Here is a 27,238-nt window from a genome sequence, read left to right on the forward strand (position 1 = left end):
CTTTTACTGGTGAGCATTCTGATTCAGACAAGGTAAGTGATGTATCCAAGCTCATACAGGTAGTAAGAAGCAAAGCCCAGATTTAAACCTAGCTCCTTAGACTCCAGATCCTGGGATTCCTGATGGCCCTTCATACACTGGGAATACACTTCTTTTGGCAAGAAGCTTAGCACTACAAAGAACCTACTAGAAAGATCAACTGATATGCTTTCCCAGGAGAGGATATGTGGCCTGGGAGGGATCTACAGCCAGGTGGATGGGATCTGTCCTGTGGAGAGCAGCCCATTCATAACAGCAGGGAAGGCTGGGACCATTCCAGAGCTAGCCACGCAGATTTCATAAGAGGAAAGGGTCACATTGGTGTGCTTGCTGAAACCTACGAAATAGTGTAGCCACATATTCAGTCACAAAGTCTAAGCAGTGAAGACTTAACTACCTGCTGAGCACAGCAGGCACCTTACTGTCTACTGAGGATAGGCTGTCCTCAGAGACATTCAGGGGCTTAATTAGGGCTTTGTGTCTGAGCTTTATTCTTGGCAAGATGAGGCATCCTCCTCTTTGAGATGTGACTATATGGGGAGGAGATGGAGATGCCAGCATGCAATTTTGTCTCTCCATATACCTCTGGGCTTTGATGGGGGAAACAGAGTCTCCCTGTGTTTGCCTCCACGTCTGAAAAGACTTTGGAAACTTCTGATTCCCTGGAATCCCAAATTCCTGCTGTATTTTAGTATTCCTCCCATGAGGGCCTTCTCTACCTCCTCCCACTTTTTTTTGGATGGAAACTATTTAAATGAAGATAGGTTGTGGAGTCCAGAGTTCTACTGGAACCCATATTTATCTGCATTTTCATATCTTCCTCTTTGCCTTTCCTCACCGCCCACTAAACTGCTGCCATTATCCCAGGTGTGAAGACTGCATATGGTTCAGTGCAGGGTCTCTCACTGACGAGAGACCTTTTCAAGAAAGGCCTTGTAGAAACCGAGCCCTCCTTCTCCCCTTGCTGGACTTCTCCCTTCTCCTATCATTCCATGAGTCACCACAAAAATCCTCTGATGCCTCCTTGAGACTGGTCTGTAACCTTGGGTTTTCCAAGGCTATATATGCTGGGGTGGGGTGGGGAGGCACAAAGAAGGCGGGATGGGAGGTGGAAGGAGACAAACTATGGTGGGTCATAGGATGACAGGATCATAAAGCTAGAGTTAAAAGTCATGTAGTTCAATCTCCTCATTTTGCAGATGAAGCAACTGAGGTCCTGAAGAAGTAAGGGATTTATACAAGGTCATATGGGCAGCTAGGTGGCACAGTGGATAGAACACCCCCTGTATCCAGGGTCTGTCATCTGAAGTCTAGCCTAGATATGTGCAGAAACTAACCAGAATATTTACCATCAAGTGATGAGATTTTTCAAGCACAATAACTCAAGAAGATGCTTTAATAAGGAAAAGGGACTGGGAGGTTGCAATATCAGTGGAGAGAGAACCTGTGCTGATGAAACTGGGAACTCTCTTTTGTTGTTGTTTTGTTTTTGCCCTATGACGCTATTCCACTCAATCATCTCTGGCTCTGTTCTCTTATTTTCCAGATAGCCTTCAATCCAGCCAGTCTGCGGTTTCATATCCATTTTCATTTTTAAAGGTTTGATTGCCTCATGGGATTCAGCTTGCCTCTTCTCTCAGTTGTAACTTCAGCCAACTGGGAAGTCTCATTTTGGCCATTTCTACTGCCATCCTCTCAACCCCTCTGTTGACTAAGCCATCTGTTGTCCAGTGGTAAAACTGGCACTGATTCCTAAAGCTCTAAGCCAGCGACTTCCATAATACTCAAAACCTTCCCTTTTGATTTTCTTGGTATCTTCAATAGCATAGTGTCTGGCACAGAGTAAGCATTTGTTGACTGACTGACCAGATTTCGTTCTCCTTAACCCTCTGCCAAGGTATCCTCTTAGAGCTGGGAAGCCTAGAAAATCTTCAAGTGGGTGTGGGTGGCTCCCAAGTTTGGGCAGAGCAGGCTGACGTCTTACACGTGCAACCCAGTAACCACTAAAAACCAAGCTCACTTGAGGTTGCCTCTAAATAGGTTTTGCTGGGTTTCTCTGGATTCTCTTACAGGGCAGCTCAGCACATGCTAAGTCTGAAGCATAGTGGGCTTTCTCCAAGCTCTCAGAAAAGTTTAACCACTTGGACAGTGAATGACCTCAGAGTCCATGGCTCACCAGCAAACAGTATACCCTGGAGTCCTCTTTTCCTCCTTGATCATGGCCCCGCGGGTGACAGGTGGGTTATCTGAATCCAGTCAATATAGACACTCAGTTTGGATCCTTCCAGCCCCAAATGCCTTTCCCCCCAAGTCACAGATTTTATTTTGTCCTAAGTACACACCTAGGCCTACAGCTTCCTACCTTCCCTGATGGCCCCACTGGTCTCCTCCTGACTTCCCTTTTCCTTGATAAACTCATGTCCCCCCTCTTTCTCTACCTCTGCTTCCTCCTTCTTATTCCCTGGTTTCTTTTCTTTCCATCCTATTCCCAGCTCACACCACTCAGAACTTAAATAAAGAAAAGCTGAGGATGCAAGTGAAGCTAGGTCTCTGGCAACATGCTATTGCCTATAGTTCTAAAAACACATGTTTCTGGGCATCTATCTTCAAGAATCAAAGATTCTCATTCTCCTCCCCCTACCCCACCCCTTAAGGGACTAAGAGTTTTAAACCTCACAGTGTTCACTCCATTATTCAGCTTTGTCCTAGAGTGAGGACTTGTTAGCCACAGAATACTGGCAGTTCAGTACTAGGTAGGGACCATGGGCAGAATGCCCATTAAAATCTTGAGAATGAGTCTCTTCTTGCTCACGTGTCTGTTATAAAGAGGGGATCAAGGTATTTTCTGCGCAAACAATTGAAATCAGTGGTCTTGTCTGTCTAAATGAGGTAGTGGTTGTAGGGGTTTACAAGTCAGAGGGATAAAGATAGTTCTGATCTGAGGTAGAAAACGAGTTAGAAATAGGGAAGAGCATGGAGCTGAAGCAATTATCTCTCATCCAGTAAGAAAAATGAAAATCTAGATCAAAGCTTATCCTTGGAGAGAAAGAGAAGGTTACAATGTGGTCCAGTTTGGTCCAATTCACAGTCACCCAGCCGTGAAGATGGGGCCCAGGTCTGTTTCTCTTCAGTTTCCTCTTAGGCCAGTCCCTGTCTCTCCTAGACCATGAGCTTCCTGAAGACAGGACCCAGGCTAGCTCTTTTCTGTCTCCTCTCACAATGTGAACACATAAGGAAGGAACACAGTGCTGGGCACACGTTGGGTAGATGAGGCCTTAGAACCTGATTCAAGGATGAAAAACATAAGGCCTTACAACTCGATTCACAGATAAAAACAACAGTAGCAGCTCTGCAACTTGGCTTGAGTGTCAGGCCCCTCTGGAATAAGGTGGAATGGCCTTTCCCCATCCCTCCAATCCATGCTACCCCTTCTTCAAGTTTCCTTGACAAATAAGTCACTGAGGACTCTGGTCTTACATTCAGCTTCACATTTAAGTTTGAAAGGCTTTTAATTCTTTCCTCCCCACCCCCCACCTCCATCACCTTTTATTTTGTTAACAAAAGAGCAGGAAACCTTCCAGTGAAACTTGACTCCTCTGGAGCCTGTCACAAGTAATAGGTCTGTATCTGCTCCTAATAAGGTTTGCTGGAATTCATCCTGAAAAACTTCTCCAGCTAACATGGAACAGATGGGGTCTGAGGCTGAGGAAAGGCAGAATGTCTGTGCACAGGGACTCTGCTGTACATGGATGGCCAAATGCCTTTAATTTTCTAACAGCTAGAGAGAAGGGACAAAACGACCCGACGCTTCATTTCTGAGGGCAGGCCTAGAGCTGGCAAACTGCACAGAAGCATGCTGGTGGAGAAAGCACCCACTGAACTGGCCAGGAGTGACCTTTCTAGAGGAGCAAAGTGTGAAGGGGCTGGGGACTGGGTTGGCATCCTCCAGGAAGATGGTTTGACCACTACAGAAAACATGGTTCCTGTTCCATCCAACCTTTCCTTCCTCCTCCAAAGCTCACTGGATCTAGGCTTTCAGGCACCCCTTTCTTTTCATTTAGAGTCTGATAAGGGGGCTCAGTTCAGAAATTCCCAACTTGCTTTTGCTCTTTACCATTTTCCATTCACCCAAGTCTTCCATGGCCTGGGTACTACCTCTGCCTTCTGACCCCCTGGCAACACTAGAGTTAGCACCTACAAAGACTCTATCATGGAAAGTATTAACATCCAATTTGCCTCTTCCCCCTCAAAATTCTGCTGGCTGTGTGTTTAAGTGGGTGATGGCAGTACCCCCTCCCTCTCTAGCTCCCCCCCCCGCCAGCACCATGCAAGAGGGAGTTTCTGACATGAGGTTTTTATTTTAACTTTTTGATGGAAATACCATGTGCTTGGTACCTCAGTTAGCAAAAGAACTGAAGTAGTTTTTCAAAACAGAAAAAGAGCAAGTTTTCCAAACTAGGGAGAAAAATCAATCCCCAAACAAAACAAACCAACCTGAAATCAACTGAAATGCCCAAGCGCCTGCAGTGACTGATTCCGTGAGAGGTACTGTCTCTGACTTACCAACCATTATCAGCAAGAAAGACTATCTCTGACTGCTGAGTATTCCTAGAGGAGGAGGGAATATCTCTGACTAACCCAACATCCTTAGGGAGAGAGGTACATCATTGTCTAAAGACACAAGCAGTGCTGGCAGATTTTCCCTGCCATAGTTACTTACATGCACTGAGCTCAAAGCTGGCTATTGTCGAAGGATGGTGGAATCATAGACTCAGATCTGGGAGGGATCTCAGAAGTCATCAGATTCACCCTTCTCGTTTTATAGATGAAAAAACTGAGGCCCAAGGAAGTTAAGTGATTTATATAAGGCTACCTACGTAGAAAGTGTCAGTTCTCACAGGGCTGATATCCCTTGTTGATCCTAATGTAAGAGAGACATCATTCCAAGACCTCATTAGAGGGTGTGAGCCCTCTTCCAGTCTACTCCTGCCCTTGTCCCTACTCCTGTTTCTTCTCTCTCATTTTCTTCTGATTCTCCTTGGAATTCTCTTGTTTCAACTGAGTAAACCAACTTCAACCTCCTCGTTTCTTCTTCCTGGGTCTCCAAACAACTTCAGCTACTTCCTTCCCTGAAATCTCCTTGTGCAAGAATCTAGGGAAGATCAGGGACAAGATACTCACTCTTGTCCACTTCAGTCCACTGTTGGTGGTATGTCATCTAAAACAGTCTTTGTATAACACAGAAACATCCAAAAAAGACTGTGAGCTTGTCTGTGCCTGTCTTTGTGCTACTGTGTGAGCTTGTCAAGGGATCCTAGCATTTATTGAAGGCATGTCCAATAAATAAGGCTTGCCAGACAATCATAAGTTAGAAAGTTGGACCTTTACATACTCAGATTTTCAGACATTCCTACTTTTGAACCCCCAGTCAGTCAGACAATTGGAATGTTAGAATCTCCTCTATCAGTCAGGAGACGATTCTGAGACGATGTTCCGGCCAAAAATAGATGCAATCTTTGCTCCCAAGGTGGGTTCAGGCCAAAATAAGTTTGCTCCCTTGCAAGCTTTGGCTTCTCATTCTTAAGCAGGTCATTTTAAAGTCTCTCTGTCCCTACCAGGTAGTAGGACACTAATCAAACATGTATATGACTTATAGAGCTGCCCTTTTAAATTTGAGGTTGTCTCAAATTTCAATTCTTCTTGATTCTCAACATTAGGACTTACCTGGGGCTGCCCAGATAAACAGAGGGTCTGAGGGAGCAATGGATAGCAGTGACTAGGTAGGAGGTTAAAGATTTAGGACAGAGATAAGGAAATCTTTTTGGAGAAATACGATAAGCTTTTTTAAAAAGAAAATCATGGATAATTACAACAACTCAATCCTGATCTATTCACATAAGTTATGGATGAAAGAAATGGGATATGACTGGAAAGAACATAAACACAATATTACAATAATTCGATACAGAAATTTAATGTAACCAAACAGACCAAAAGACCTAAAAAGCATCTTAGCTTGTCTTACTTGTTTAACAAAGAGATATGACAGCCAATGGCAATACCAGTTTAGAATATTAACATTTTTTATTAACTTAAAGTTTTATTCTGAACTCAACAAACGCCAAATAGAAAGGACATCTGCTTATACGTAGTAGAACAGAAAAAAGCACTGCAGACTTCTATCATGTATAGCTTTCAAAAGCGTCTTGCTTGTCTGGAACTCACTTGTACAAATCTTATGAAGAAGCATGTTGGAAGATTATGAACACTATTGCCTCATAAAATAGAGAGCAGCCATGGAAGTTAAAACTAGCTTAAAGAAAGTGTGGTCAAAACAACAACCAGGCCAAGTCATCCTGAAGGCATCGAGGGAAGAAAATGGAAGGATGACAAATAGATGAAAAATGGCCACGACCTACAATGATTTTTGTAGAAACTTTTCATCATCAAGATAGATGGAGCCACTTTCTTAGACTCTAACACCACAGTCCTACATTTGCTTATAGAGGAGATGGAAACGCCAGTGATAAGAATAAAGGTGGGAAAAGCAAATGAATAATGACGGTAGTGAAGGATTGAATTGTAAGATATTGAAAATAAGGGAAAGCAAGGTGTGGAATAAATCTCAGGCATTATTAAATGCTAAATGAAAATGCGAATGAGAGAACATGTACCAACCTACATGCTTATATACCAGCTATAGAAAATTTTTAGGAAATGCATCAAGAAATTCATTGGTGACATCCTCAGTGAAGGTGCTAGTAGGGAAGAGAAAATTTTTATGAGCAGTATTCCATACTAGACAACATATTTATTATCTCACAATTGATTAAAATATAGGGACCATAAGATCGCACTGTGCTTATTGTTTATTATTTTTTGTAAATATTTTCCCTAATTACATATAAAGATAGTTTTCAACATTATTTTTTGTAAGATTTTGAGTTCCAAATTTTTCTTCTTCTCTCCTTCTCCTCCCCCCTCCCCAAGACGGAAAGCAATCTGATATGGGTTATACATAAGAAGCATTTGGTTTGGTATAGTAAAATGTCTCTTAAAGGCTCTCTCCAACAGGGTATTTTCCATCCTTATACCAAAATTCTTTAAATTTCCTTGAAAGGTAAATAAGAGAGACAACCTTGTTTGGTGACCCATGATCATCAGCTGAGGTATAAAACGTGGAGGCGTGTTCATTAAAGGTATTTGCCACTGTTGTAGAGGAGATCCATTGCAAAATTGAAGTATGGATGTTATTTCATACGGACCACAAGTCCTCCAGATGATTTGTCTGTGGAAGACCATGCTGGTTGTATCAAGCCTTAGAACTCCTGTCTTTCCAGAAGGTTGCCTAACCCTTTAGAGGTCTGAGGGTGGGAGAGGAAGCTGGATTCAAAGTCATGATTCCAGTTACCAGGAAAAGCCAGTGATTTAATGTTTCCATTTATCCTGCCAGACCAAGCCCTCCTGAACAAGATCTATAACCACTCAAGAGTTTCATCTAACCATCCACACAGGAAAAACCAAGTGGATATAGCATGTCTACTGTCCAGGTTTTGGTTTTCAGTTATATGGTCAATCTGTAGATCTCATTCATTAGTAAATATGTCTTGCATAGATGGTGCAAATAGATAAGCTAGGTGAAGAATTAAACAAGAGGAAGGGAGCAGGTTGAATTGCCTACAAGAATTTCTTCCAGGAACAAAGGTTTTAATGCCAGCATTCTTTCAGTGTTGTATGATTGTGAATCAAGAAACACTGTAATCTCTGAAAAATTAAAAATGAATATTACTCAGGGTGCCATGAAGAGTTACATGGATGAGAGCAGGCTTAGACACATAACTAAGTAACTACAAATAAGAACTGGAATAACAGATGTCTTCAAAGAAATTGAAAAAGAAAATAAGGTGGTCATAAGTAAAAAACAAGGGATAATCCAAGGGACAGCTTGTATTCCATCAGCATCTCCTCAATGTCAGGAGGAAGTAAGGAAGGTCCCTAGTGCATTGGAGAACTTATGGGAAGACATGGCTGAGAGTTCCACAAGCTTAGAAGGAATTAATGGTTAACCTTTTTTTTTATCATGAAGGGAACATCTACATTCATAAGATGAAGGATCCATTTGTATATTTGATAGTACTGACAGTCGCTTTGAGAGGAGTATAGCCAGGACGATGAAAAGCCTTGAAGATTATATCAGGTAATAACTGGCTGAAGGAACCATAGTTGTTTAACCTGGAGAAAAGAACACTCAGGGGAGATAACTATCTCCAAGTATTTGGACGGCTATTGCTTTTCAGTGGTATTAGACTTATTCTTGGTCCCAGAGGAGCAGAATTAGAAGTAATGCATAAAAAAATATTTTAGTAGCACTGTTTGTGGTAATGGCTAAACCAATTGTGGTATATGAATTTAATGGAATAATACCACACTATAAGAAATTATGCATGTGGTGAATATAGAGAAGCAAGCAAAGACTTATATGGACTGATTCACAAAGTGAAGTAAGCAGAATAAAGACAACAATACACACAATGACTACGAGAATGTAAATAGAAAGAAAATAACAACCAAAATCAAAATTGAATCAAAAATGAATGTTGCGAAATTGCAAAGAATAAGCTTGGCCCCCAAAAGAAGATACTTCCTCCTACTCCTTTACAGAAAGGGGAATGATCCACATGTGTAGAACATCACATTTTAATGTCATTTTTTTGGCATTCCTTTATTTTGCAGAATTTGCTTTTTCTTTCTGTTTTGTTTTAAAAATTATTTGTTAAGAGGGATGACTCTATGGAAAGAGGAGGGACACAGAAGGGACTCTATAGAGACAAAGGACATTAAAAAAAATCTATTTAAACAAAGAAGTAGGAAAGCAGAAAATTGGAGGGAAATGTTATAAATAGTTGAAAAAAGAAGTAATGGGTAGATATTGCGGAGAGCCATATTTTAGCTCAATGTAAAAAAAATCTTAATTAGAGCCATCAAAAAGTGGAATTGGCTGCCTGAGGAGGCAGTAGGTTGCCTCAAACTAAAAGTCTTCAAGGAAAGGTGGGCTGGCCACTATGGGGGAAGGTATGCTAGGTGACTCACTGGGCCAGGAGTCAGGAAGACCTGAGTTCAAGTGTGGTCTTAGACACTTAATAGCTGTGTGACCCTGGGCCTTAATCCACTGGAGAAAGAAATGGCAAACCACTCCAGGATCTTTGCCAAGAAAACAGCATGGTACATGGGGTCACAAAGAGTCGGACATGACTGAATAGCAACAAATGATTCAGGGATGTGCTAGAAGCAACTCAGGCTGAGAGTCCCATAGTTAAATTTTCAATGTGAGCATCTACATCCTGAGAATTGGCAAACTCTACAAATCTGACCTTGATTTTATTGTTTTATTGATTATCTAGACTCAATAAAGCAAATCAGAAAATGTCAATAATGTCGATCAAAATTCAAAGTGTATTAGGCATGGGTTTTTTTTTTTTGGAGAGCTGATTGTTAAATATTTTGCCAGCACCCCTTTGGAATTCTTATTCATATATGGCTTGGATGTGATGGCCTTCTGGGACTGACATTCTGACTTCATGAAAAGTAAAAGGGCTGCTTGGGAGGAGGTAGGTTTCCTTTCGTTAGAGAACTTATATAATAACGTGATTGATGACTCATTGGGTCTATTAGAGGGCATCCTTGGGCAGGTATGGGTTGTGCTTGATGACTTCTGATGTCCTTCCCAGCTCTCATATTCTGGGGAACATTCTGGCTGGAAAGTACCTGCTGCGTGCCAGGCCCTGTGCTGACAGACAGCTTAGCACGTGGTTGCCAGCCTGGACTCTGAACCCAAATGGAACTTTCAGGGCTCTGAGCATCTCTCCAGAAGGCTGCCTGGTCTTTTAGGGGTCTGGGGGTGGGAGAGGAAGCTGGATTCAGAGTTGTGACTCCAGTTACCAGGAAAAGCCAGAGTGATTCAATATGTTTCCACTTATCCTGCCAGCCTGAGTGCTGTGTCTGCCGACCATGGCTTTCCCTTCCAAAGAACACACAGACCTGCCCCCCAAAGCAGGAGAAGGAGAAGGGCTCCATGTGCCTGCCACCGTTCCTGCCACGCCGCCCCCCCCCCCCCAGGCTTCTAAGGTTAGTTTGAGTGTCAGTGTCCCTCCTTCCAGGGCCCTAATGTGCTCCTTGAATCATCTGCTATGTGAGGACCTAAGAGTTGTAGACGAACTTACTGCACTTCTTCCTGGCCCCTGGCCAGCTCTCCTTTTGCCCCGCCTCCTAGAATACAAACATCTCCAAACTGCTGTCCGGGCACTTGGAGCTCTGTTTAGTCTAATTCTCCTGCAGCTTCCCAGGGGAGAATAGTCCTTCTCTGCTTAAAATGAGCTCTCTGTTAGCTGGTAGCCTGGGGTGAGCCCTGATGGGCCCTAATACTCTGAAAGACACTTCTGGCTCCCAGGTTTCCTCAGGAATGTGGCAGCAACAGGACCAAAGAGAAGCTCCCTGGGAAATTCTCCAGGGCCGTTTCTTTCCCTTGAGGTGAACATGAAGTCCCTGCTCACCCCATTGCCCAGGGTGGCAGTGCCCATTGGGCACTATACCAAAAGAAACTTAATGTCTTTAGCATTTCTGTGATCCAATTTTATGAGTTCTTGTGAAAAACCACAAAAAAAGTCAACTCAAGGGGCCAGTGGCAGGTAATGAGTTAATTCTGTCCTATCACCCATGGATAAAAAAGGAAGAATGAGGCAGTCAGAGCTGCCTGAGTCAGCCCAAGATGTCTCCATGGGGAGGAAAAACTGATGAAGAAAACAGTGACCTTTGAAGACTGGCTGGGGACTGGAGGTGAGGGGGTGGGGAGAGGGGGAAGGGACCTGGGGTAGGTGTTATTGCCACCCCTGGAATGTGGATAGTGGGAGGCTCAGGACCTAGCTTTCAGAGGGAAGGAATTCCCGCTCCCCTGCCATGCTGCCCCGTAAACCTAGCTGTCACTCTTCATTAATGATCCCAAAGCATCCCAGGATGACAATAACAGAACTTCACTCTGAAGGGAAACCCAGGGCCAGTTAAGTTTCCAGATCTCAGTTTTCTCCTTTCCTTTCTTGGGGAGCAATAGAGTTTGCAAACATGGACTCAGGAGTCTGGTTCAAACTTCCCCAAGCAACTGTGAATTCCCCCAAAGACCCAATGATGACTTGCTGAGCCCTTTCTTATCAAGGAGAAGGCCAGGGCGTTGGGCAGGGTGTGTGTGTGTGTGTGTGTGTGTGTGTGTGTGTGTGTGTGTGTGTGTTGTGTGCGTGTGTGACTGAGAGAGAAAGAGAAAGAGAGAGGGACAGAGAGAGAGAGAGAGAGAGAGAGAGAGAGAGAGAGAGAGAGAGAGAGAGAGAGAGAGAGATTCATAGGCAACATTACTGTCTCTTTTGCAGACTTTCATTTTTTCACTATAAGTCAAACAGCTCTTGATGGGTGGGGTTGGGGTAGGGAGGAGAAAAGAGATGAGATGCAGAAATGTGGGTCTCAAAGCCCTTTCCCACACAATAGACAAACTCTCCAACAAAATACAGTGAGGGAGCATTGAACTGACAGTCAAGAGACCTGGATTCTCATCATAACTCTGTCAATTACTGGCTAAATGACCATTGGTGAGTCCTTTCCCAACTCTCTGGGTCTCAGTTTCTCCAGGGCTTTGATTAGATGACTTCAAAGACCTTTTCCACCTCTAACCTTTTATGATTCCATGATTTCTAGGGGGAAAATGGAATCTGGTGGCTATAGCAGGATTTGGGGATTATTTCTGCATTTCAATAGCATGCTTTCACCAATGGGTGATTAAAAGTGGTAACGATAATAAAGATTCTCATTATCTTTGGTCTCAAGCCGAGAGGAGTCCTCAAATATCATTCAAAATGAATTTTATTTATTAAGATACCTACCATGTTCCAGGCACTGTGCTAGGGAATGGTGATACAAAACCAAAGCCGAAATGTTTGTTGCCCTAAAGAGGCTCATATTGTATCAATATATACCAAGTAGATACAAGGTAATCTTGGGGGTGGGGGAGGGTGGCTCTAGCACTTGGGAGGATGGAGGAATGGGTCCATCTAGGAGATGAATTCAGGATTCTGATTTGAAGAGAATAGGAGCACATGCATTTCAGAGAAGGAGAATGTCCAGGGCTAGAGAGATGGGAGGTGGAAGGTCATGTATGAAGGTCAAACTGGTTGGACTGCAGAGTTCATGAAGGGGAGTAACATACAATATGGTTGCTAAGGAAGTTTGGAGCCAGACTTTGAAGTACTTTAATTGCCAATGGAGTTTACATTGTATTCTAGAGACAATAGCTACTAGGATTTTTTAAGTAGGAGAGTGAAACGGATCAGATCCCTCCTTTAGCAAGATCACTTTGACAGATGTGTGGAGGCTATGTTGGAGAGAGGGGACTGGAGCCAGGAGACGAACTACAATCCTAATACTGTGGCCCAATGGAGAGGTGGTGAGGGACTGACCTAGGATGGATGTGATGGCAGTAAAGAGAAGGGGGAGGATGCAAGATTTTGTGGAGGCAGAATCAGTAAAATGTAATTTTTCTAAATGCCTTTTGCAGCCATTACAGACCCTCCCACAGGCTACAGGGAGGCGTTTCTTCATTTGAGATGTGCTGAGCTATTCTCATTCAGCACAGATTGAGAGGGTAAGACAAAGGAAGCAGTCACATGGAAGGAGTATGACATATTTACATGGGAGCAGGCACACTATGTGGTTGTATATTGTGTTGGGTGGACCTTCTCCTAGGCAAAGTTGGCATCCCAACCCTTCATTCTAGTTACATAGTGACATGCTTTGACAGTGTCTATAAACTACATCCAATTACATGGTAGGTGACATTTCTCCAAAGTCCAATGAGGTATTTCCTGTCATCATCATCCACGAGAGGGATGTCTCTGTGCCTCTGTTCAGAGGGGATTCCTGTGTTTGAGGTACATTTGTCACTACCTACAAACCTCTCCTGGCTTCTTCCTGAAGTTCAGTCTTCAAGATTGTTAACACTCCCCCAAAATGAAAGAAATATAGATATCAGAAGGAAGGGAGGGAGGAAGGAAGGAAACGAGCATTTATTAAGCTCCTTGGGCCAAATAATTATTAGCTCATTTGGCTGTCACAGCCACGCTGGGAGGTGGGTGCTATTATTATTATTATAATCTCCATTTTACAAATGACGAAACTGAGGCAAACAGAAAAATGACTTGCACAGGGTCACACAGCTAAGTAAGTGTCTGAGGCTGGTTCTGAACTCTTGCTGACTCCCGGCTCAGTTCTCTATCCACTGTGTCACCTGGCTGCCTAAGAGAATACCTGGAGAGAGCCCAGGGCCAAGGCTCAGGGCCCAGCTTCACCACAGACCCCCTGGGTGATCCCAGATAAATTTCCTCCCTTCTTTTGGTCTCAATTTTTCCATCCGCATGATGGGAGTACTGTCATTATCAATACAGCATGCCAGGACTATGGACTGGTGAGCTTGCCAATTAGAGATTCCTGGTAGTGGGCAGGTTGATGCCATGGAAAGCTTTGACCCCCTTTTCCCCTTTCCCTTCCATGCTTCATGCTGCTGACATCTCACAGGTCATCTCGTTAAACAGAGGAAGGGGCAGAGCCTTCAGCAGCAGTCCTCTTTGGATCAGTGGACAATATTTGTTCAGGTCTTCTATTGTTACTTCATTACAAGCTTCTGTGGCAAAGTTTGCCTGGCTTGCCCGGAGAAGCAATCTCTCAATGATGAGGACAAAGGAAGCCAAGCAGTGTCCAAGGAATTTCCATAATTGGAAATGTGGGGTGTGTGTGGGAAGCCACAGGCATCCCAGAGAAGGGATAACTGCCTCATTCCTTCTTTTTATTCACATTTATTTATTTTTCATTTATAGACTAAATTTATATTTATAGACTAAAACAAGCATTTCCATTAACAGTATAATAAAAAATTTGATTGCACGTGAAACTGCAAATCTCGTAATACAATTTGCTATTCCTTGTAAATATCTCATAGTTATCATGTAAATTTCTTTTTTTTTCCTTCCCCCTACCCTGGCCCTAGAGATAGCTACTATTAGACACAAGATGAAGCTAAAGCAATTATAAGAAGTTATTTTGACCAGTTGTATGCTAATAAATTTAACAATTTAAGTGAAATAGAAGAATATTTACAAAAATATAAGTTGCCTAGATTAGCAGAAGAGGAAATAGAATACCTATGTAGAAAAAGAAATTAAACAGGCCATAAAATGAGCTTCCTATGAAAAAAACACCAGGACCAGTTAGATTTACAAGTGAATTCTACCAAACATTTAAAGATCAACTAATAATAATTAATAATTATTAATTAATTGATAATAAGTAATTTATTATCAATTATGATTAATAATTTATTGAATAAATTATCTGGGATAATAGGCAAAGAAGAGATCCCACCTAACTCCTTTTATGAAACAAATATGATACTGATACCTAAACCAGGAAAAGTAAGAAGAGAGAAAAACTTATAGACCCATTTCATTAATGAATATAGATGCCTCATTCCTTCTAGGGCCAGCGTTCAAGATGTTTCAGAAGCCAGCAGGTCCCACGGGGTCAAAATGCTCTCTGGTTTTACCATTCTAGTGCAAAGCATTTCTTTCCCCAAAGATCAAAATACAAGAAGGCTTTTTAATAATAGCAACTCACCAACAAGAGCTCCTTCTCCCTCCATTCATTGCAGAGGTGGGGAACTACAGACATGCACCATTGTATATACTGTCAGAAAGGGTCAAAATGTCATTTAGCTTGCTGAACTGCTTCCCCTCCTCCCTTTCTTTATTCATCTTTGTTTTAGGGGATGGCCCATTAGGGAAGAGAGAGGGAAGATATGTATTCAGAATTGAATATATTGTAAAGACAAAAGGCACCAATAAAAATAAGAATTTAAAAAAATGATTCCTCACATTCATGGACTCTTAGGTTTAGAGTAGGAAGAGGTTTTAGAAATAATCTAGTCCAACGCCCTCATTTTACAGATAAGAAAACTGAGGCCCAGAGGAATAAGGTGAATCGGGTAAGTTGGTATAAGTAGTGAACAAACAGGGACCGGTTTGAACCTGGGTCCTCAGTCTCCATAATCAGTATTCTTTTACCTATCCCACCCTCGCTCTTATTTAAAGCAGTTTGTAAATCTCAAGCAGCCCTGGAAAATAGGTCGGGCAAGTATTATTATCCCTGTTTTACGGAGAAGGAAACTGAGGCTTAGAGGAATTAAGGGACTTTTCCAAGGTCATTCATATAGCAAGCAACAAAGACAAGACTCCAAACCTAGGGCTCTCTACCTCTATGTAATGGGCTGATTCTACCCAGAATATTCTTCAAATCCAGTGCCCTGCAACTGAGTCACCCACCACCAAAGTTCCTGGGGAAGAGATCATAAACCCCTCTTTGAAGCAGAGAGGTAGGAAATTCTTAGAGCAGAATATTATATACATTGTCAGAGTTACCATATAGGTCAGAGATTACTAACTTGAGGGCTGTGAAGTTGTTTTTAAATTTTAAAAAACGTGTTTAGATTTTATTCATATGTGTTTATATGTAAACTATATATAAAATATACATTTATGTGTGTTATTTATATATAGTTGATGTAAAACTCCAGAAATGCCCATCCCTCAGACCACAGAAAATACCAGTCTCATAGTAATAATTAGAATAAACTTCTATATAAGAGCCAGCTCACATATGCCCTTCCATTTTCTATTCTTGCCTCTAAGGCAAGGCTATTGACACTTGAGAGATTGAATCACCACCCAGTAAATTCACCAACACCTGGTGAATTCCCAACTGACTTGTATTTTTAGCAGTTTTGTGTTAGTTCTGACCACAAGGGCTACCAGAACCCTGGGAGAGAGCCTCTAACTTTGGGCCAGGACGCTCCCTCACCAGGGTTTCACCAGAATGGGAGCTGGAGCGTCTCTTCTGCTCAGCAGCTCAGTATCATCTGCTTCTGTCTCAAGCCAGCAGGAAGCTTTCAAAGGCTGTGAGGATGGATCCTGATGGGGCCAACTGTTCCAGTGATTGATGAGCTCCCCGTCCTCCCCCAGTTCAGAAGGAAGGACTGCGTCTCAGTAGCTCTCAGGCTGCCCAAATACTGCACCAGCCATGGTGCCTGCCCAGGAAAGCCAGTAGACTGGCTCTTAACACAGTCTACTGGCAACCAGACAGGTCATTAAGCCTTGTGCAACATTCTGGGTCACCAGAGGAACAATAGGCTGGTGAATCATCCTTGACAAGCCCATCAATGCTGAGGGATCAAAGGTGAGAGGGTGGGTTAGAGAGGGAGGTCTGTGGCCTGGGGTCTGATAGGCCAGGACAACAGGTGATGTCCAATGACAGGCCCAAGCCCAGGACAGTCAGGAGATGGACTCAATGCAGGACCCATGGGGATACACCGAATAGGGCAAGGGGGGAATTTCTGAAGCCTGCTTCTGGAGGCTGCAATGTTACTATCTGGCCTTCTTGAACATTCTCCCTAGAAGGAATGAGGCTGTTATCCCTTTTCTAGGATGCTTATGGCTTCCCCTCCACCCCCATCCCCTCACCCCCAACTTGTATTGGCCTGAGGATCAACTCCACCCATGCAAATACTCCCCATTTGTTAGGGTCCAGCTCAAATTCCATTTGCCCCTCAAAGCCCTCCCTGATCTTACTTCTCCTCTCCCCACTGCCAGGTATCCCTCTCCAAGTTCCTATAACCTTCACAACCTTTGCCTTTCTTTTAGAGTTTATCATACATAGCCTCATGACAGATCTGCTGCTGTTCAGTCGTGCTCTTTAATTCCTCTATTAGAATCACAAAACTCTGGAGTTGGAGGGAATGTTAGAGGGTGAGGAGACCAACCTTTTCCCCAGGATGGATTCCTTCTATAATATCTGCAATGTATGGTCATCCAACCTTTGTCTGAAAAGCCTCTAACTGAAGGGGAACTCACTACCTCCTGGTCAACATGATCTACTTTGGCACAACTTTTCCTTACATGAAACAGAAATCAGCTCTCTGTAATTCTATCTTCTCTGTTAGCTTTTCCCTCTGAGGCCAAGCAAAATTTAGTCTAATTTCTCCATGATAACCCTTTAAATATTTGAAGACAGTGACTGTGTTTCCCCACTATCCATACCCCACTAAGCATTTTCTTCTGCAGGCTAAAGATCTCCATTTCCTACAATCTGTCCCTCACTATGGCATACAGTTCCATCCCCAACCCAGTCATCCCAACTCCAGTTTGTCAATGTTCTTTCTAAGATGTGGCCCCCAGGACTGATCATTCCAAGTGTAGTCTGAAGAAGACAGAGGACTGTCACCTTCTTCATCATGAATGAGGTTTGCTATTTCTCCCCTTTCTCAAATGTGGTTTTATTCAAAGCAGGCTCTGGGTTCTGGCCTATTGTTCTCTCCCCAAGAATATGAGTTCACTGAGAGTAGGACCTAGGCTCATTTCTTCTCTCTCTAACCCTGAGCAATGAAGCATAGGAGATAAGCTTACAGTGAGGACCAGAAAATGTCACTGAATCAATAAAACAATACTTTTCGTGTCTGGCCATACTAGTCTCTGGTCAGTCAGGCAGACAATAAACATTTATTAAGCCCCTACTATGTGCTTTGAGATACAAAGGAAAGAAAAAGGCAGTCCCTGCTCTCAATGATCTCATGATCTAACTGGGGACTATGTATAAACAACTGTGTACAAACAAGATTTATATGGAACAAATTGGAGATGCTGGCAAAATGAGACCTGCCCTCTTTTTCTATCTATAAGACCGCCTTTTTCTTCTAAGAGATCTCCTTTAGATCTCAAGGACTTCCTGATCTTCTGTGTGATACACCACCAAGATCTTCCTTCTATGACCCTATTCTCTTTGGCTCAGCTCCCAGATTCTGTAAAATGTATGAGAATGGCCTAATAAACTCACACTGTGCTTTGAATGACTGATAAGCATTATCATATATGCACCCTCAGAAGACTGAGGAGAAAAATCCATTGGAAAGAAAGTAAAATTGCAGGTACTGGGGCAGGGTGCTAAGGGATCTCAATTGGGCTGGCAGAGGGAGCGTACCCAGTGCCTTCATATTTGTCCAAGTACAGGACTGACCTTGAGCTTTCTGTCTAATGGCCTTTTAAGGCAATTGATAGCTGCAGGGCTACTTGCCCACTTGAGTCAGTAGGGACATGAGAGTAAGGCGTAGCCCCTTAAGTTTCTTCATGGCATATGTTGTATGTATAAGGTTTTCCTTGGGGATCTGGATTTGCAGGGAAAGATTATTTCATATTGTTTGGACACATAGATTGTTTTTGGCTATAGTTTCATCAGGAATTAGACATCTACTCATCCCACCCCTGTGAGACTAGGTTTCCACAATTCCTCACAAGGGGCTTAATCTTACTTTTCCCAAAAAGATAGAAGAGGGTATTAGTACACAAGTTCCCAAATCCCTCTTCCCCTTCCTGGTCTCCTCCCCATTTATTAATACCAAATATCTATGTGGGGTCTATGAGGACACAAGAAAAGGAGAAAGGAGGGAAGGAAGGAGGGAGGGCCAGTTTTTCTTGGCCTCAAGCATTATCAGTATCTGCTCAAGACAAGAGAAAGAGATCTGGAAGGCACAGCCCTGTGCCAGAACTGGCCCCCTTAGGTTGAAAGTGTAGAATGTGCTTGAACCCTCCTGGGGGGTCTTGGGTCAGTGATGAATGCTGGGACCTACTGACAGCCTGGCTAGAGAAATGGAGGGAGGGATCAGAACTGCTCTGGTTTTCTGAACCCAGGCTCCAGTCTCTCTTTTTGATGTGGTGAAGTAGATTGAGATTGCAGGGAGGAGGAGAGGGATGTGGGAAATCCTGAAACCCAAATGATCTGGAGCATTTCCCTAAACATAAAACATTAATTTCTCCTCCAAGGGCAATTTTTGGGGTGGGGGATGCTCCCCTTCCCCCAAATCATTTGGTCTCTCATTCTTCTTGGTCCCATAAAGAGGCCTATAATAATGACTGCTTTGCCATCTGGGGAGGGGGAAAAAAGTAACAAAGGTTATAATTTCCGAGCCAAATTCTTCTTTTACAATGGTCCCTTTCTTTAAAGAAGCTGTGAGGGGCTGTGGTTAGCCAGGCAACAATGAAGCAGTATGTAACAAGGACCTTAAAAATTAATATGGAACCCTGGCATTTTCCAAAGACTAGATCTTAATCTTAGGTGCCCCTGGGACAAGTGAAGGGGGTAAGTGAGAAAGCAGAGGGCTTTTTTTTTAAAGGGGGGGCGGGGCATGTGTAAAAAATACCAATGCAGAGTTGAGGGCAGAGTCTAACAACTGGGAACAGCTGGGAGGCCTCAGATGGCATTTAAATGTTCCACCCCAGACTCAGCTGCCACATACCTGTATATAAGCACACCTATGTACATATACACACGTATGTTACCAATATAGCCTGATGAGGACATATGCTGTGCTTTAGATAGAACAAAGAGTAAAACTTCGGGCTTTTGAAACCTTGGTGCCTCTAGCCCTCTGCCTCTATTTACATAACCACAGAAAGCCTCCTGTAAAAGCGGAAGCAGAAAAAACCATGGCAATGAGAGGCAGCATGTTGGAGTGGAAAACATATTGGCTATGCAATCAGAGGACCTGGATTCAAATCCTACCTCTGTCACTTACTACTTGTGTAATCTTGGGCAAGTCACTTAACTAATCTGTACCTTTGTTTCCTCATGAACAAAATGAGGGGATTGGGCTGCATGACCTTTAAGGTCCCTTACAGGTGCTAAATTTATGATCCTATGAATGGTTTCTTGTTAATAGAGATGAGACACTGCAGGGTCTTTGTTAGCACCATCTTAACAAAAGTTGAATGGGAGCATTGATGTGCTCTTGATTGGTTTGGTGCTTCTAGCCTTCAGTGACACATGGGGCACACACTGTTGCCTTTTGATTCCCTGTTCTTCTTCCTGTTCTGGGTGGTTCTTTCGATTAATCCCAAACCTGGTGACCAAATTACTTGACCATTAAGTCAAGACAAATTATAAACTTTTTATTCTAGGCATTGTATATAGATCTAATGGTATGCCCAATAACCAAATTATTTGACCATTAAGTCAAGAAAACTCAGATAGATAGCTTAATGGAATGCTCAATAATATTTTAGGGGCAAATAAGAGAGCCGGCTGAGGTTCACTGACACTATCTCAGACACACAGAGATTTTAGTGGGATAGAATCATCAGAACCATAAGAAGTCTAGACAAACTCTGGATATAGCCCAGGCTTAAAACAAGCATTATGTAAAGGTAATGGAATATAACTATGCTATAAGAGATGATGAAGAATTCAGAGAAGTATGCAGAGACTTATATGAACTGATGCAAAGTGAAGTAAGGAGAACCAGTAAAAAAAAAAAAAGTAAAACATAGTAATTACAACATTGCAAATGCAAAGATCACTACCAACAAAAAGATACTGAATGTTGTATAGTTATAATGAGGAAACTTGTTCCTAAAGAGGAGATGAGAAAATGTTTCTCCCTCCCCTCTTCAGAGAGATGGGGAGGTGGGGTCTACGGGTGTGGAATACTGTAAGATTTGGTCAATGTATTGGTTAGTTTTGCAGAACTACTTTTTGCCTCTCTTTTTTATTCTTTGTTACACAGGGGATGACTTGCTGGATAGGGGAAGGAGGAGGGATATATATTCAGAAATAAAGGTGATGTAAAAACAAAAGACATCGATTAAAATTTTTAAAAAGCACTCAGGTTTAGGGTTATGATGACATTTCCTTATAGCCTGTGGATCATTAAACAGGAGGGGCCCTAAACTTCTGGAAGATTTGTGAAACATTAGCAAGATAAATGCAATCAATTATCATCCACTCCAATATGCTAGAAGTCCCAACTGGCTCTCCCATAGTCCTCTCTGGGAACCTGCTGAAACACCCATGAGGAGACAGCCATGCGTACACCCATAGCTCGGCACTGAGAAGAATGAACTCCCACATCTCGTACCTGTGCTTCCGAGTCTATGTTGATTCTGTAGGCTTGTGCTTTGCCATCATCGGGATTGCTAGATGACCAGGCCTTCCCTTCAGTTCTGCAATAAAGAATTTAGGAGAATTAGTAAGCACTATCAGGAACCCACCCTGATCAAATTGTCTAGACAAGTAGCTTCTCATCCACTCAAAGCCACAGTCCTCACAGCTCAGTGATGCTCAAACCTATTTAGGCAATCAGGTGAGGCCTAGGGAGAAGATGTCAGGATGCATGGGAAACACTTGTGGCCACAAGGTCAATGACTAAGATAAATATTCCATGCAGGCAAGGCACCAGGAAACCACAGAGGCTCTGCAGTCCCCTTTCAGCACAATTAGATGACTTCATTTCTGAGATCCTAGAACAACTAGATTTCCTAAGGAATCACAGGACAAGATGAAAGAGCTACTTGGCATTCCCTTTCGCCACCCCTCGTAATGAAACTAGCCTCTTATTGGAAACAGAAACCAAGAGAAACAATTAAATATGAAAACGCAAGAGGAGTGATAAGACTTAGGACTCCCAATGTGTCATCATGTCATTGTCTATGGTACAATCCGGCCCTTGATTACACACTGCCATATTTTGTCTTTTGTGTGAGCCCTGTCTTCTTCTCAAATTGTGAGCAACTCTTCGAAAGGACGGCCTGGCAATTGGGCAAAGCTAAACAAGCTGCAGTATATGAATGTAACAAAATTATCATTGTGCTGGAACAAAAGATGAACACTACAGAGAAACATGGGAAGACATTTATGAGCTGACGCAGGGTAAAATAAACCAAAGTGGGAAAACAACATACGTGGTGACTAAAACAGTTTAAACGGAAAAGCCAACAACAAAATCCCTGAAACTGAATGCCAGATTTAGCCCTCTTCTCTTTGCAAAAGTGAGAGACTCTGGGTGTGAAATATTGCATGTACTTACAGATTTGGTTGATGTGCTGGTTTGTTTTCCTAAATTGCTTTTTTCCCCTCCCTCTTTTGTTTTCTTTTACTCTTTGTTACAAGGGATGGCTCTCTGAGGAGGTGAGGATTAGGAAGGGAGGGGAGATAAAGATATATTTGGAAATGAAGGTGATGTTAAAAAAAAAGATAGCATTTTTTTTTTAGGGTTTCCTCCTTCTCTATCTCTCCAGACTCCAAGCATCCTGAGGGACAGGACTTAAGTCTGCTTCTACTCTGCTTCCCCTGGACTCTCAGCCCTCTGGGGGTAGTTCCCAACTCTGGTTCCCCTTCTATCTCCTCCCAGACTGTAGCCTCCACAAGAGCAGGGCCCGAGCCTGCTCCCCTTTCTGTCTCTCCCACAGCAGAGACTGTCATGAGGAGGCTGAGTGCACAGACGTGAGCACAGTGTACTGAGTGACTAAATTGGATTGCTGTTTATTTTTCTTCCCAAGGAGATGGCTAGAGCAGCATATTTTTATTTTTAAAAAAAATTTAAGAGAGCTTCAAGGCAAAAACAAAGAAAAACACAAAGAGGCAGAAGACATATCTTGACAGAGGCTGGAAGGAAGAAAAATGTGACGCACAGAGAAGGAAGGGAAGAAGGAGGACCACTGGGCATTTGCAGTTAAATAGCAGATGAAGCTCCTGCCATACGTGAATGAGGAAACTGAACCCTTTCAGGAAGAGGCAGCTACTTGCGGCCCAAGAGACGATGATGTAGACCTGTGGGGGGTTGTTAGGAGAGAGATCAACTTATAAAAAGAAGACCCAAACAGTGGTGGTTGGTGGCTCCCTGTTCAGTGGTAGTTCCAAGGCCACTATTTGGGTTTTGGGGGTTTTTTTGGTCAGGACCTTTGATTTCATCCATGTAGGGAATTCCCGTTTCTAATGCAAATCAGTAACTTATGGTCTTATAGAGCAAGTATTGACAGGTCCAGTAACTTGCCCTGGATCACACAACCATTTTCTCATAGTTTCAGGGGCAGGAATTGAATCCACCTCTTCCTGACTCCAAGGTGAGCTCTCTACTGTACCACACAGCCTCTCCAAGTATTTATTAACCTGTTGTTAATAATAGAAAGGTCTGCTTTTTTTCATTACCAGTAGAATAAAATACTCCTTAGACATCTTTTAAAGCTCTTAACAATCTGGCTCCAACCTACCTTTGCAGCCTGGCCTTATTTCCTTCCCTCTCTGTTCCAGTCAAATTAGACTATCAGCTGGTTCCTAAACTCAACCCACCTTCGCCTTATGCCATGCAGTGACAAGTCATTCCCTGTGCCTGGAATGCGCTTCCTCCTCATCTCTACTTCTCAGAATACTTCTCTTCTTTCAAGGCTCAGCTCAGGTGCCATCTCTATTATGAGGGCTCCCCTAATTGCCTTCCCTCCTTAATAATGCTCTTTGCCTCCTCAGCTTTCCTTGTACTGTGCTATTCGTTTTTGTGCTGTAGTCCTCCCCAGTCCCTACCAGGAGGGGGGAATCTGTGGCCTTGAGGCCACATGAGGCCCTCTAGGTCCTCAAGTGAGGCTCTTTGACTGAATCCAAACTTCACATCTAAGTTTGGGTTCCTTACCCCTGCATACGAGCTCCCTAAAAGTAGGAACTTTCCCTTATATCCCCTAGTTCTCTAATAGCGCCTTACACATTGGAGGCATGTAATAAATGTTTCTTAAAGTAAACTGCCTTCCCACAGCACATATACCTAGGATGTGGTAGAGAGAATCCCAAGGCTTGGCAAACCTGCTGACCCCAACCCACTCATGGTAATCCACACGAGGACAAATATTAGCAACAGAAGGAACTGAGAAAGTACTGCTAAGGCCAATGCAGTCTGAAGCAAGAAACAGAAGACTTTGGGACACATGTGTTACTTTAATCCCTGCTGTTGATTATAGGCAGAGAGGCTTCACAAAAGAAAGGCAGATTTGGGAAGAGAACAGCTAGTTAAGGACAGTATTTGGATTTTTGAATCAAGGTTTAAAATACAGCGATGGGCTTGGCTGAAGATGTAGTATGCTCAGTGCGGATTGGTAAAAATATATTGCCTGAGATCTTACAAAGCTGTTCAAGACGGTTTTAAGCTGAAAACGGTGGGGGGAGGGAGAAAACTACCTATGAATCTACAAAGCTAGATATCATAGAGAGTAGCAGCTCTGATATAAGGCAAAGGGCAGCAGAGACACCTGGTAATTTGCAAGAGAAAAAAAGCCCCCACAAGGAACCAGCAATTAAAGCAAGGGCCTCAGTGGTTTATATACACATATACAAAGTAAGGGTAACGTGCAAGGTGAAACAGAAATTCTTACTCAGTATTTGTGAGATACTTCAATTATTCAAACATGTGCTATAGTTATCTCTTGGCCAAAAGCATGGTGGCTGATAAATTATTGGTGCCTTAAGGATAATTCCATCCTTCAAATTGTGGAGGAATAAAGGGGGTAGAGCAACAGACCTGGAGTCAGGAAGGCCTGAGTTCAAATTTAGCCTCAGATTTAGCTGTGTGACCCTAGGCAAGTTATTTCACTTCTGCTTGCCTCAGTTTTCCAACCTATAAAATGGGGAAAATAATAGCACCTACCTCCCAGAGTTGTTATGAGGATCATATGAGATAATTTTAAAAAAGCATTTAGCAGTGCTTGGCACATACTAGGCACTATATAAATTCTGGCTATACCTATAGTTATTCTGGAAATGATTCTGATGAATGGGGAGGTATAATGACTTTGGAGAGAAATGACAATTCCATCTTCGAATTTTTAGGAGAGGAAAATGAGGTCAAGCATCATCAGACATGTACCCCAGATTTTGAGCAGGCATATTTCTTTTTTTCATATTAAACATATTTTCATATTAGTCATGATGTAAAGAATTAGAACTAATGGGAGGAACCACGAGAAAGAAGAAACTAAACAAAACAACAAAAGGAGAGCAAATAGCATGCTTCCATCTGCATTCAGACTTCATAGTTCTTTCTCTGGATGTGGACATCATGAGTCTTTTGGAGTTGTCTTAGATCCTTGCATTGCTGAGAAGAGCTAAGTCTATCAAAGCTGATCCTCGAACAATGTGGTTGTTACTATTGGGTACAATGTTCTCTGGGTTCTGCTCATTTCACTCAACATCAGTTCATGTAAGTCTTTCCAGGTTTTTCTGACGTCCACCTTTGAGCAGGCATATTTCAAAGGATTCAGAGAAAGAATAAGTAGAATCCAGTGACTTGAAATTCTACAAGGAATTCAGCCTAAGAAGGATAGAGCATTCTCAAGAATGAAATTCTGGTGATAGAAACAAAAACAATTCTAGTTAGGAAGAAATATGGGAATTCTGTAAAGAAGGAATTCAACAGTGTAGATTTTTTAAAAATATATGATAAGTGCAGATAATGGTGGATGAATTTTTAAAATTCATTTTTAAATGAATTCAATTTTTAAAAATGTATTCATAGTCCTATGAGAATGGTGTCAGAAGCACCAAAACTCAGAATGAGCTCAGGCTATTGAGGGTGGGTAATGTCAATGAAAAGGTGTTTTTAAATGCCTACATCAGGAAAAAGAGGAAAATAAAGAAGGACTACAAACATGTGCTCAGAGTACATGGAACATTGACAATGGATGATGGAGAGAAGACAGAACTAAACTTTTATGGAGCTTTTCCTTTCTCTGCTAAGACAAATGGTCTTTAGAATGGGAAAATCAGGACAAAACTGGTTAATAAGGAATTAAAACCCAAGATGATTAATGAGGTGATGGTTACCTGACTCTGATAAGATACATTGTAGGGTGTTGATACAACTGGTAGATGTGATTGCTAAGATCTTTCAAAGATTATGGAGAATGGGAAAGGAACTTCAAGATTGGAAAATGAAAAATGTTTCAATTTTAAAAGGGAAGGAAGTAGAGATTTCAAACTGTGGACCAGTGAGGTTGACTTTAATTATGATTAAATTCCAGATTGTACGGTTAAAGTGATGTAGTGAATGAACATCTAAAAAGCAAAGCAGCAATCGTTAAGAATAAGCATGGCTTCATCACAAGCAGGTCGTGCCAAAAAAGAAACTTAATTTCCTTTTTCATAGTTACTAGAATTGTAGGTGAGTAGAATGCTATGCATGTAATTTACTTGGATTTCAGCAACCAAGTCTATCATATTATACTTAGATGGAGATGAGTGACCTAGGCAATAACGCAGTTGAGTGGAGTAGGAGATGGTGTTTAAAAATAAAAGGAGTTGTTAATGAGTTATGTGTCATCCTGGAAGTTCTCATAGAGTGCCTGAGGGATACATCTTTGGATCAGGGCTACTTAACATCTTTGTCAGTGACTCGGGTGGACGCATAGATAGCAAACTTATTAAATTTCCAGATGACTCGAAGCTCTGAGGGATAGGCAAACATGTTTGAAGATAGATTTGGGATCTAAGAAGAACTCAGCAGACTTTAATGGTGAGCCAAAGCTACTGAGATGAAATTATATGGAGGTAAATGTAAAATCCTTTATTTGAATTTTAAAAATAAACTGCAGAAGTACAAAATGGAGGTATATATAGTAGCTAGACAATAGGTCTCATGAGAAAAGTCTGGGATTTTTGTTGGAATGCAAGTTTGATACACCACCAGTGTATCATGAAAGTAAGGGAAGCTTAATGCAATCTTTGGCTGCATGGAAAGAGCTTCACAATGAGGGAGGTGACAGTCTTGTTCTACTCAATCCTGATTAGACTATAACTGAATTTTGTTCAGGTCTGGGCAGTATAGAAGCTAGGTGGCTCAGAGAGTAGAATGCTAGGCCTAGAGTCAGGAAGGACCAGAGGTCAAATCCAGATTCAGACAGGGTGGTAGAATCGGAACTAGCACCCAGGTCTCCAGACTCTAGCACACTTTTTTAGGGATGTAATTGGAGATGAACATCGTTAAGGACTTCAGAATTCAGCCTTTCATGGCTATGACCTATCAACCCCAAAGGGATGACGATGAAACATTCCTTCCTACTCTTGGTACAAAAGTAAAATGAGACACCCTCTGATAGACACTAACGTGTCAGTTTGTGTTTCTTAACTGTGCTTTTTTGTTACAAGGCAGGGTGTGTGGGTGGGTGGGGTGGGGTGGGGTGCCATAGAGGTTACTGGGAAGTAACATTAATGTAAAAAAAAGGAAAAGCATCAATGAAACATTTTTTCAAAGCTGCTT

At 42.3% G+C, this 27,238-nt stretch overlaps 1 protein-coding gene across 2 annotated transcripts in view; it reads right to left on the reverse strand.

The window, feature by feature from the left end:
- Positions 1–27,238, reverse strand: part of PDLIM4 (PDZ and LIM domain 4) — a 100,876-nt gene that overhangs the window by 22,673 nt on the left and 50,965 nt on the right. For both annotated transcript variants that reach the window (XM_036748303.1, XM_036748301.1), the window contains exon 3: positions 21,083–21,167. In XM_036748303.1, coding sequence (XP_036604198.1) covers positions 21,083–21,167 — 85 coding nt within the window. The remainder of the gene's footprint in view (positions 1–21,082; positions 21,168–27,238) is intronic.

Source organism: Trichosurus vulpecula, chromosome 3, assembly GCF_011100635.1.
Source record: "Trichosurus vulpecula isolate mTriVul1 chromosome 3, mTriVul1.pri, whole genome shotgun sequence".
Lineage (NCBI taxonomy): Eukaryota > Metazoa > Chordata > Mammalia > Diprotodontia > Phalangeridae > Trichosurus > Trichosurus vulpecula.